This window comes from Chiloscyllium plagiosum, unplaced genomic scaffold (genome assembly GCF_037043375.1).
Source record: "Chiloscyllium plagiosum isolate Xiang-an unplaced genomic scaffold, Cpla_swu_hap1 HiC_scaffold_23, whole genome shotgun sequence".
Lineage (NCBI taxonomy): Eukaryota > Metazoa > Chordata > Chondrichthyes > Orectolobiformes > Hemiscylliidae > Chiloscyllium > Chiloscyllium plagiosum.
Window position 1 is genome coordinate 52,685,041 of NW_028270161.1, and position 11,386 is coordinate 52,696,426.

The following is an 11,386-nucleotide window of genomic DNA, read 5'->3' on the forward strand; positions in this document are numbered from 1 at the left end:
TAAAATGGCAAACAGGAAGGAAGTGCAGGGCAAAAAGAGATCGTAATTGACAGCATTGAGAATGAAACAATGACAGTGCCAACCATTTTGTTTTGAATTTCTTCTTCTTTCCTCACTAAGACAAGCCTGTCAATTTGTTTCTTCTTGTCCTCATTTTCTCTGCCTTGTTTAAAAACTCTTAAACAAAAACAGAAATTACTGGAAAAGCTCCGCAGGTCTGGCAGCATCTGCGGAGAGAAATCAGAGTTAACGTGATACTTCCTCAGACTTCTGAGCTCTGATGAAGGGTCACTCAAACCCGAAACGTTCACTCTGATTTCTCTCCACAGATGCTGCCAGACCTGCTGAGTTTTTCCCAGCAATTTCTGTTTTTGTTTCTGATTCACAGCATCTGTAGTTCTTTACGTTTAAAAATTCTTATGTCTCTAAGCATCCCCAATTCTGAAAAAAAGTTATTGATCTAAAATATTAATTCTGTTGCTCTCTTTTTAGCTGCTAGGCATTTCCAAATGTTTTCATTCGGATTGATATATAACTGCCTTTGCAATCCCACACCCTATTCCTAGAATGATGCTGATGGATTTGGGAAAGAGGTTTCAGGAGTATGCTCCATGGTCTAGAATATTGACATTTCAGAGCTGAATGGGAAATGTTGACTGAGCGATGGTACAGTGAAACACCAAAGACCAGGGGGGAAAATAAAGTTTGCATGCTTGCCACGACAGCATTGTTAACATGTCGCTGAACAAAACCACAGAGCGGTTGTCAGGTTTCTGCTGACTGTGTTCCCATCACCTTCTCAATGAGACCTTGCATTAATTTTCACTCTTCATAGTTTTCTGTTATTGACTGCAGGGTGGTAGTGAAGCATCTCCGTGGTCTTTGGAGTCAGGACAAAGGGCAACTTGAAAGGCCTCTCAGGACAACTGGAGAAAACAATGGATTCTTACTGCAGTGGAACGCTGGCTGTCAACAGAAAGGACAGCAACTGAGCCACTTGTCTGAAGTACTCCTGAAAAAAAAACACAAAGACTTGTTTGGCTGATTCAGAAGAGTTGGCCTCTTAGCTGATGTGGCACCGCCCATGAAAGTGGCTCTTGGTAATAAGCTGCAGGATTGCAAAGTGACTGATGTATTTTTACAGATTGCTCTATTTTGGACTGACGCAGTGGCAATACCTATCTGTAGGCGCTGATGTTGATGAGTTGACGCCTGGCTTGTGCCCGGGGCATTGACCCAATTGCCTGCATTTATGTCTGGGGAGGAATTGATCAAAGTGAGTATTCCTATCACTGGAATATCTCCACAGCAAGCTGACGTCAAAAAACAACATTGAGAGGTGCAGGGCTTTATAAGAGCCGAGAGCTGCTCGTCAGCAATAAGAAACAAAGACAAAAGAGGCAAAAACCAACACACTGTCGAGGGAGAACAGCCATCTGCAGGACTTTCCGAATCCCCAGTGATCCCATTAGCAGGGATAGAATAGCCGAAGCACTTGAACTATTTCAAGTAAGTAAACTTCTAACTTTCTAATCAAAATTGTTCCCTATTTCAACCTCAACTCGAACCCTTAATCTGGAGGTTTTCTCTCCTTAAGGGGGGGTTGAATGAATATAGTTTTCCATCACTTTTCCTTTTAAAGAGGTAACCCTGCCTTTATATTACAAGTGTGACAATAATTAGTTAAGTTCACCTGTAAATGTCTTTGAATTTGTTTACCGAAAAGTTAGTTTTAATTATAATGGTTGGTTTTGTGTTCAATGGAATGTTTTCTGTTTTGCAAATCTGACCATTATTGTGGGATCAGGGGGATTGTTTTGCATTCGGAGCAATTGATGCAAAAACACAAGGGGTGGGGGGGGTGGGAGTGAGGTCAGAGTGGGTGCTGAACCCTCTGGTTAATCGGTGCCTCGGTTACTTAAAACCGTCACGGAATCGTTGCAGCAGATTGAAGTGTGAAAAAGGTACAAGTTTGTCTTTGTGTTGGTTTGCAGGTACAAAGCAGTCATGCCCTGTCTGAAACTCTGCACCTTCCTGCTTATAGCCACGCTGTCCCTGAGCGCTTTGGACGGATTCCAAGCTGCCCCGAGTAGGTCTGTGTGAGAATCAGTTTCCTTCTAAAAAAACCTTCTTTGCCAGTTTCGTTTTTGTTTTGTCGACTGAGTGAAGTTTTGATCTGTGATGTTCCATCGGAACCGCTACACTGTACTTCGTAATGTGCGACTGATTGCCTCAAATTTCTCTTGTAATGCATAAATTTGAGATTGATCATTTTCTCGTTAGTAATTCAACTTACCACGACAATAAAGAGGATGTAGGAATTTGACAGCGAGGAAACTTTATTCAGTGAAACCACTCGAGGTCAAAAGTTTGGGAAAACATGGTGTTATAGATTTTTTTGTTTGGACATGCTGTTACACATCTCTGGAGCAACTCAGACCTCCTGGTTCAGAGGTAGGGACACTACCACTGTGCCACAAGAGACCAGCATGGTGTTATAATGTTGGTACGGTACAGCTGTTTAAATGTTATCTTTTAACTGTTGCAGCACAGGCTCCAACGCTCTTTCACAATGTAGTATGAGACCAACAACAGGATCCTTTGTAGAGCATATGAATTTGTCATTAGGAAGAATTGGTGCAATTAATTTTGTTGCAACCTTTGAGTTCTGGGACAGTTTTAAATCCTTTCAGCATCTGCCTCATTGTTAATTATGAGAAAGTGAGGACTGCAGATGTTGGAGATCAGAGGGGAGTGTGGTGCTGGAAAAGCACAGCAGGTCAGGACCAGGACAATTCTCCTGCTGCTCAGATGCTGTCTGACCTATTGTGCTTTTCCAGCACCACGCTCTCAACTCATTGTTAATTATGCCAGTCTGGCTCAATTTGGAGAGTATTAAAGTAGTCTTAATGTTTACTCCAGCCAGTTCAGTCCCTAACCTAGGCTGACACTCCTGTGCACGAATTGAGGGAGTGCTTGACACCTCATCAGAGCCAATTTGGTCCATTCTTCAAATGAGCAACTCACCTAGAGTCACTACCCCAGTAGCCTTCTCCTTGTAATGCTGCACTTTTCTGATCATTGTCTATCTCTCCTTTTGAAAGGATCAATTAAAGTACAGAAGGAGACATAAGGACACATGGTCAGACACTTGCTTAGAGAAGTAGTTTTTAAGGGACATCTTAGAGGGAGAAAGGGAGGCAGAAAGGAGAGACATTCCAGAACTTACAGGCATATCAGCAAAAGACATTAGTATCAATGGTGAAGACATTCAAATCAGAGAAGTGCAAAATGCAAGAAATAAAGGGACAAGAGAACATAAGTAAAGTTTGTAGAATTTTATAGGAGTAGACCACATTAATCCATTATCTGAATAAATAGCCCCTGGGTCTTGATTACACATTGAAGTGGTTGGAGCTTAGGTGATGCAACACATCTGCAGTTTTGTTTTTCTTTAGTTACGTGTGCTCATTCAATTCACTGATTAGATGGGAAATCAGAATGGGCAGCATTGAAAGAAAAAAAACATGCGTTTTTATAGCACCGATCAGTACTTCAAAGCAAACAAAGTGTTCCAAAATTAAACAGCCCATTTACAACCAGAAAATGTCCTACATTCAGCAATGAAATAGCTGACCAGGTAACCTACTATAGTTCATTGTCACATTTGGACAGAGTGCACACTGGTGAAGCGCTATGAGATATTGTGGTATGTTAAAGTTGCTCGTATAAATGCATGCTGTTCTAATGCTATTGCACGGCCTTATTCAATTTAAGCATTTGTCCAAAGAAATGAAACAGGGACAGTTTTAAATCCTTGCAGAGTCTGCCTCCTTTTTAATTAGGAGAAAGTGAGGACTGCAGATGCTGGAGATCAAAGTCAAGAATGTGGTGCTGGAAAAGCACAGCAGGTTAGGGAGCATCCGAGGAGCAGGACAATTCTCCTGCTGCTCGGATGCTGTCTGACCTGCTGTGCTTTTCCAGCACCAAGCTCTCGACTCATTGTTAATTATGCCAGTCTGGCTCAATTTGGAGAGTAGTAAAGTAGTTTTAATGTTTACTCCAGCCAGTTCAGTCCCTAACCTAGGCTGGCACTCCTGTGGACAAATTAAGGGAGTGCTTGACACCTCATTCGAGCCCATTTGGTCCATTCTTCAGATGAGCAACTCACCCAGTGTCACTACCTGAAAGTACAGGATATACCTTAAGTTCATGCACATTATTGAAAAACCAGGTCCTAGCACAGGCCATACTTGTAGGTAACGCATAAGAACTCAAACGTCACTGAATATGTTCATCTAAGTAGAAGAAATCGCCAGTGACAGAAGTTGGATGGGTCAATAGGTCAGTCATCATTGAATTTAATTGAGTAATTCTATCAGGAGTCAAGGATAAATTTGTGGTGAGTCAGAATGGGGAGATTACTTTGCAACCTGTCTACTTTTTTCTGCTCTGCAATTGCACTTAACAGGATGAAGTGTCTTCTAAAAATGTTTGGAGCTGATGAAAAGATATTGCATGTGCTGTTGCAAATTTTTGAGTTCCATTCAATGATAGTGAGAAACTTTCTTAATTTAGTCCAGTGTGTGATCACAATGCTTTGTATGGTGCTGAACAACCTGGTGACATAAAAATTGACATTGGTGTGTCACACTGTTCAAGTTTAAGAACAACTAGTAAGCCGATAATGCTTTTAACACAGTGGAATATCACAAGGCACTTTGCAGGAGCATAGTTAGGGAAAAAATGACCCTGATTCAAAGGAGGTGATGTTAGAATAGGTGATCAAATGCTATTAAGCAGAACATTAAGAGAGGGGAAAGAGACTCAACGGGCCAGAAATGGATGAACACTGAGTTCTCAGAGGAGCCTTAGAGTTGAAACAAACGTTACAGAGAAATTTGGAGTGGTGTAGTCATGAAAGAACTTGAACATGACCAAGGTAAGAAATTCAAAACTTGAGGTGTCAGTGGACTGAGAACGCAAAGGTGATGGTTAGCAGGGCTGGCTGCAGTGTAGAGGATGGGCTGCTGAGTTATGGTTGAGTTAAACTTTATGATGAGTGGAAGCCAGGCAAGAGAATACTGGATGTAATAAAATAAACCACAAGCCAGATCCCTAAGGACTTGTTAATGCTTTTTCTTACCATTGTTATTGTTTCTCACTAAACCAGATACCCTGCACTTTCTAGAAGCCAAGGTGCTGTGCCCCCTGAGTTTGGCTCCTGGTTGGTTCCAGCAGTGAGGAAGAGGACATTCATGGGCTTATCAGCAGCTTTACCTGAGGAAGATCTTCTCAAAGCAAAAAGGTACTAATGAGCACACATCACCTGAATCAGCTCAAATAGCTGGCTTGATTCCACCATGTAATATTCTGACCACATGATATAATATGGAAAAAGCTGTTTGTTTTGAAAATTCAAGATAGCGAACAGAACATGCAAATCACTTAACATTAGAGAGAAGACAGCTTAATATTTTAGTTGTACACCCATCATCATAACTGAAGACGATGGAAGGTATAGAAACATTTTAGTAAGGTTAAAACAAAGAGAGGGGAGAGAATGTTAACAGTATACTGAACACAATCCTGGTCTCCCTTTTACAAGAAGGTGAAAAAGCATTGAGGTACAGGAAAGGTGATATCAGAACTAAACAAAAACCTAGAACTTCCTGGAACAAGGAGTCTCAAATGAAGCTTAAAAACTGAATAAAAAAGTTGATTGAAGGGCTCATGCCCGAAACGTCGATTCTCCTGCTCCTCGGATGCTGCATGGCCTGCTGTGCTTTTCCAGCACCACACTCTCAACTCTGATCCCCAGCATCTGCAGTCCTCACTTTCTCTCAGTTGATTGAATAACCTGCTTCTGTGCTTTACTTTCAATGGAGAGAATACTGATCTATAAAGTCAAAACAATTGAGGAAGCCAATATGATGTTCAATCATTATTGTATTTGATCAATTCTCAGGGGGATTGGTTAGCTATGATGACTGAACAGCTAAACATAGAAACATAGGAGGAGGAGTAGGCCATTCAACCCCTTAAGTCTGCTTTGTGATTATGACCAATTATCGAGCTCAATACACTATCCTACCCTCCCCCATATTCCATATCCCACAAGAGTTATATCTACCTCTTTCTTAAAAGTACAATGTTTTGTCATCAACTGCCTTCTGTGATAGTGAATTCCATAGGATCAACATTCTCTGGTTGAAGAAACATCTCCTTATCTCAGTCCTAAAAGATTAACACTTTATCCTCAAACTATGCAAAGTGACGCCAACAGTGTAAGCTCAATTTCTGTACTGGTCTGGTTAATACGAAGTGCCTCAACTCAACCTGAGGTATGGTGACTGTCAGCTTAAACTCACCACTAGCTATCTCTGTTCAATAGTAAAACAGCACCAGGGCTGTAGTGATATTCACTTAAGCACTAAATTTATTTCTGACCAGAAAGTAGCGTGTCAAATATCTGCCATTTAAATTTGAGAGATAAAGTGTTTCCATTCTTAAAAATGAAACAGAAACATTTATGTAATTCTGCCTCATCTATCAGAGCTCCTATTTTCTGATTTTCATCATCTAATATTAATATTAATTATCTTTCCAAGGTTACAATGCAAATTCCAAACCTTATTCACAAACAATGATCACACATGAGGATCATGCTGCCAATGTTGGAAATCTGAAATAAGAGCAGAGAATGCTGAAAATACTTAGCAGGTTAGGCAATATCTGAAGAGAAAGAAACAGAGTTAACATTTCAGGTTAATGACTTTTTGTCAGCACACAAGAATCAGTTCAGACCTTTAAATTCTACTCCATGAATGTAGTGCAAATCCACATAAAAACCCACATTAAAATTTATGGTGAAGGAACTGAATGCTGCTGACTAACAAGATATTAATAGAGATTTGTTCTAACATTGATTCTGTCATTTGCTTATGATATAACACTGAGTACAGTGGGGACAGCAGATTTGTATTTTTAGCTTGGTGCTGTATTTTAATGAGTCAACGATCCGATACTTGAGACAAATTAAGGGACACTGAAGGTATTGACTCTTAGACGTTCATTTCAATGAATGATGATGGTGGTGCATTCCAGTTCACTGAGGGAGTCTACGTTGCTGTGGCAACATGCCCATGCATTGTTGTAGTCCGGAGCTAGGGATAGTAATTTGTAGAGGCTTCAAGTTTCTTCCATCACATGACTGACCAGAAACCTCTGTCACTCTCACCTCCTGCTATTAGCACTTGTTGGAAGGACTTGCAGGGTTGACACTCAACATGTTTGGCAACGTTCTGAATGTACCTTCCTTAGTCCTCAAGTCCTGGGGGCAGAATGGAATCCATACCCTGTGGCTCAGAGGTGGGAAGGCTAACCATTGCACTGCAATACTTCATTTTACAGAATATTGGATCACTTTAAAGTCAACTTCTAACTTAAAGCTGTTTTAGTCCTTTCAAATTGTACTACTGACGTGAGAAATGTGCATGGGCTGGACATTCCTAGGAATGGCAGTCTCACACTCCAACCCCTCCATTTTTCACAAAATAAGGGAGCTGCACATTTCTAAGAGGAGACTCCACTCAGGTCTTCCTCAGAACAGTGAAGCCATACTTCAATTCTATCAGTTCTTTTGTCGCAGAGAACTGTCATTGGAAGGCACATCACATCCCAGTTCACAGCAGTCATCTTCGGTATTCTGCAATTTAAAGGTCCTAACAACCATGTTGACAGCCACTGTCAAATCATTAAGTACATCTGAGGGTAGGATACCCAATAGGCAGGGTACCTGGCATCTAGGGTGCCAGTTGGATAGCGTGCTATCTGAGTCAGGGGTAGGGGTCCAGGTGGGTAAGCTGCCAAGTGGGAAGGGGTCCGGGTGCCAAGACAGTTGGATGCAAAGTGGCAAGGTAAGTCTTTAGGGTTGGCTTGGTGGGTGGGAGATACTGGATCCAGCCAGCTTCAGGATCATTGGTGGATAGGGTGACATCGGGTCACATACAGCCGGAGTGGTAAAGGTGGACAGGTTGGGTCCGGTTCAGTCCAGTCCAGCAGGCAGGGATTTGGTGGGAGAAAGTCAGGATCTGGTGGGTGACGGAGATGTATTTGGGAGTGTGCGAGGTAAGTATGGGGTCTGTTGGGATAGCTAGTTCTTCAGGGTTAGACTCATAATGTCTAACTTTTCCTGTGTAACTATTTTGTTTAAGTTTAACCGAACCCTCCAAAGTCTCTGGTTTAAATGGAGACTCTCGGAGGGTTCTAGTTTCCTGGGAGGGTACCTTCAGTGAAAAATCTTCAGTTTCCTGGGAAATTCTTTCAGGGATATGCGATAGTGGGGACTCTGCAGGGTCCCCATGTATAATGCTTATCTACACTGGAATAATGAGTATCCAGGCAATGGAAAATCCTGGCCATGATTTACTTTGTCTAACACTTATCATTGTATCATCCAATCATGAGTGATGACTCCCAGTCTCACTTCCAGGATAGGATTTGAACTTTATACTTTAGGGAGGTGATGTGAGAAAGCATATAAGAAATGTGCTATCGTGGTATAGGGCAGGGTCTGCAATCATGGTGACTATCATATTGCTTTATTGCAAGAAATATTCCATTTCCAAGATTGTCTTTACTGACTCAAAATCAGGAAAGTAAAATATTTCTGAGGAGGTCAATTGTAAAAAGAAACTGTAATCTACTGATGATATGAGGTATTCAATATATGGTTCATTACCAACAATGTTAAAAGAATTGTGAAGCCAGATCAAGAATGCATGCTAAAGGAGGTCATGCCAAACTGTGGTGCACCACAGTCTGTAGTCATCACAGAGAAGAGGCATTGGATTGATCCCTCATTTCAAAACCTGATTGATGCATTCAGATTTATAATATAAAAAGCAAATATCTAATTGGCGACTGTATTGTACTGTGAAGATGTACAGAAAAGCTAAATTCAATTCAGATAATTATTTAAAACTACATTGTAAAAGAAAACAAAGGCAGAAGGAGCTGCAGATTCAGATTAGCAAAATACATATTTGGGATTTATCTTGGGAAGTTCATAACACAATAGTACTGGATACTCTCAGAGAGATTACAGGAAGCAGAAAAGACTGGGTATGCTTAAGAAGCAATGTCAAAAAGAGGGATACTTGTACCTTTCAAATTAACTGAAATGAAATGAAATGAAATGAAAGGCCTTTAATGCATAATTATCTTGTGATTTGATCATCAAAGGGATATCAGACTGTGATATAGATAACTTGGTGGAAAATGTGTTCATGTCACAGAGCTGCTAATGACTGAAGCCTCTGGCAATTTTGAGTCCAATTATAAATTAATTTTTTGACAAAAAGGACAGTGTCTCATGTGGCAGCAGGGGACTGGTCATTTTAACCCATTTTTGGGCACCTCACAGAGGACAATGTCATGGGGTTTGTAGGAAATGCAACAGACTAGATTTTCATCTGAAGGTACGTGTAGTAGTATTTGTGACAATGGAAGCAATAGTGATTTAAACATTAGTTTTGAAATACCAGCTAGTATTTTAGCATTTAAATCAGTAGGAATAAAATTTATTCTAGAACATCCAAACCAGATCTAACTGCATTGTACTAATTCTTTTACAATGCTCTTATGTTGCCGTAAGTGGACCAACCTAAGCATCAGGCACTGGTTTCCAGGACAGAAACTAAGTGGAAATAATCTCAGCTAATATTGTCTTGGAAGACCTATAGGATTCATTCTAGATTCTTAATATCTTTCATTCTGTATTATTCTCAACAATGTTTCCCCAATGCAACTGTGGTGGTATTTTGTATTACAGCGTGACTTGCCTATTTGATTTATAGTTTCATAGTGCAGAAATACTCGTGTTGCTGGTTGGTTAGTTATCTTTCCAAAGCATTTTCCCTCATAAAAGATCTGTACGCAGGACCAGGAAAGTTGTCTGTATCACAAAACAAAATCAAGAAACATTTTTACTGCTGAAGGATGTTATAGATCAAGAATTCTTTCCCCAGAAGGTTGGGGTAACTGGAGCTTTCACTTAGATTTGTGGGGTCTTTTGTTGTTCGGTCAGGGTTTTAGAGGGAATGGTACAAAGACAAGGAAATGGATGTACAGATCAACCCATGAGTGAACTGAATGACCAAACAGGTTAGAGGAACTGAATGACCTACTCTTTATTCCCAAACATTCAGGTTAAACCAACACCAGTCATTTCTCTAAAGAGAGAAGCCTATGGTTTGCTCGGGCTATGGTGACTACTTAAATTACGCAACAGCTTCAGAATTACGATGAGATTTTTCTCATGGGATTTCTTGAAGAAGCTAAATCTTTTATCTTGCTCCTTTATCCCACAAAATGTGGCAGCCCTAACCGAGTTCTTTTGCTTATTCTCTTTCCTCTTGCAGTATCCGTGTGATGAAGAGGAGGTGCAACACCGCCACTTGTGTGACGCAACGTCTGGCAGACTTCTTGAGTCGATCCAACAACAACTTGGGTGCCTTCTACTTGCCAACAAATGTGGGATCAAACACGTATGGCAAGAGAGATGCAGTGGGGCTGTACAGCAGAGAACTCTACAGTTATCTCCAACGCTAGAGCTCAGAGCAGTCCAGGGCTTTTTTTTCTTAAAATTAGAAGATTATTCCTGTAGCTCCAACATCAGTAGAGGATCATAATGATGTTATAGAAGTTTTAAGCAGTGATACCCTGTTTCACTGTTCCAGCTGTGGAACAACAGTATGGATTTCAGGTTCATTGCTATATGTATGAAGTTTCCTGCATGTTTTTAATTTGAAGAAACCTGCTGGTACTACATGAATTAATTGTAATAACTAAGTTATTTTGAATCTATTAAAGACGAGTATTGAGAATTTTTTTTAAAAGCAGGACAATATTTCAATTTCTGTGGAGATTCCATTGTGAGAAAAGCATCTCATATATGTTTTCTGATAAATGAGGTATCTGATGTGCAGAAATCAATTGTTAGGCTCAGGAATCAACAAGATGAACTACTCCAATACATACAGATTCCATCCATTTAACTGGTGTGACATGTGCTCTGTCTGTCAGATAGCACCCTACTTATGCAGGAACAAGGGACCTTGGAACAGGAGTTGATCATTTGCTCTTTCAAACGTGCTCTGCCATTTAAGAGCATGGCGGATTTGGCTGTGGTCTGCCCTACTTTCCTGTCTGCCCCCATAATGCTTAACTCCCTTGTCTGTCAAAAATCCATCAATCTAAGCATTGAAGAAATTCAGTGACTCTGCCCTCCACTGCATGGGAATGAGTACTCCACAGAGTAAAGACTCACAGAGAGAAAGCAATTGTCCTCATCTGCATCTTAAAAGCTCACCTCTTAACCTTA

The 11,386-nt window shown here is 40.6% G+C and overlaps 1 protein-coding gene across 1 annotated transcript; it reads left to right on the top strand.

Annotated features, from left to right (window-relative positions):
* Positions 1-1,260: 1,260 nt before the first annotated feature.
* Positions 1,261-10,882, top strand: iapp (islet amyloid polypeptide). Its single transcript, XM_043713236.2, has 4 exons — positions 1,261-1,509; positions 1,995-2,093; positions 5,174-5,308; positions 10,425-10,882. Exons 2-4 carry the CDS (start codon positions 2,008-2,010, stop codon positions 10,612-10,614), a joined length of 411 nt encoding a protein of 136 aa, XP_043569171.1. The 5' UTR covers positions 1,261-1,509; positions 1,995-2,007; the 3' UTR covers positions 10,615-10,882.
* The last annotated feature ends 504 nt before the right edge of the window (positions 10,883-11,386 follow it).

Bases quoted from the DNA above. Each gene is read 5' to 3' on its own strand.
- iapp (XM_043713236.2), top strand. From the start codon at position 2,008: ATGCCCTGTCTGAAACTCTGCACCTTCCTGCTTATAGCCACGCTGTCC. The intron at 2,094-5,173 runs GTCTGTGTGAGA...TCACTAAACCAG, and splicing joins TTCCAAGCTGCCCCGAGTAG to ATACCCTGCACTTTCTAGAA. The intron at 5,309-10,424 runs GTACTAATGAGC...TTCCTCTTGCAG, and splicing joins GATCTTCTCAAAGCAAAAAG to TATCCGTGTGATGAAGAGGA.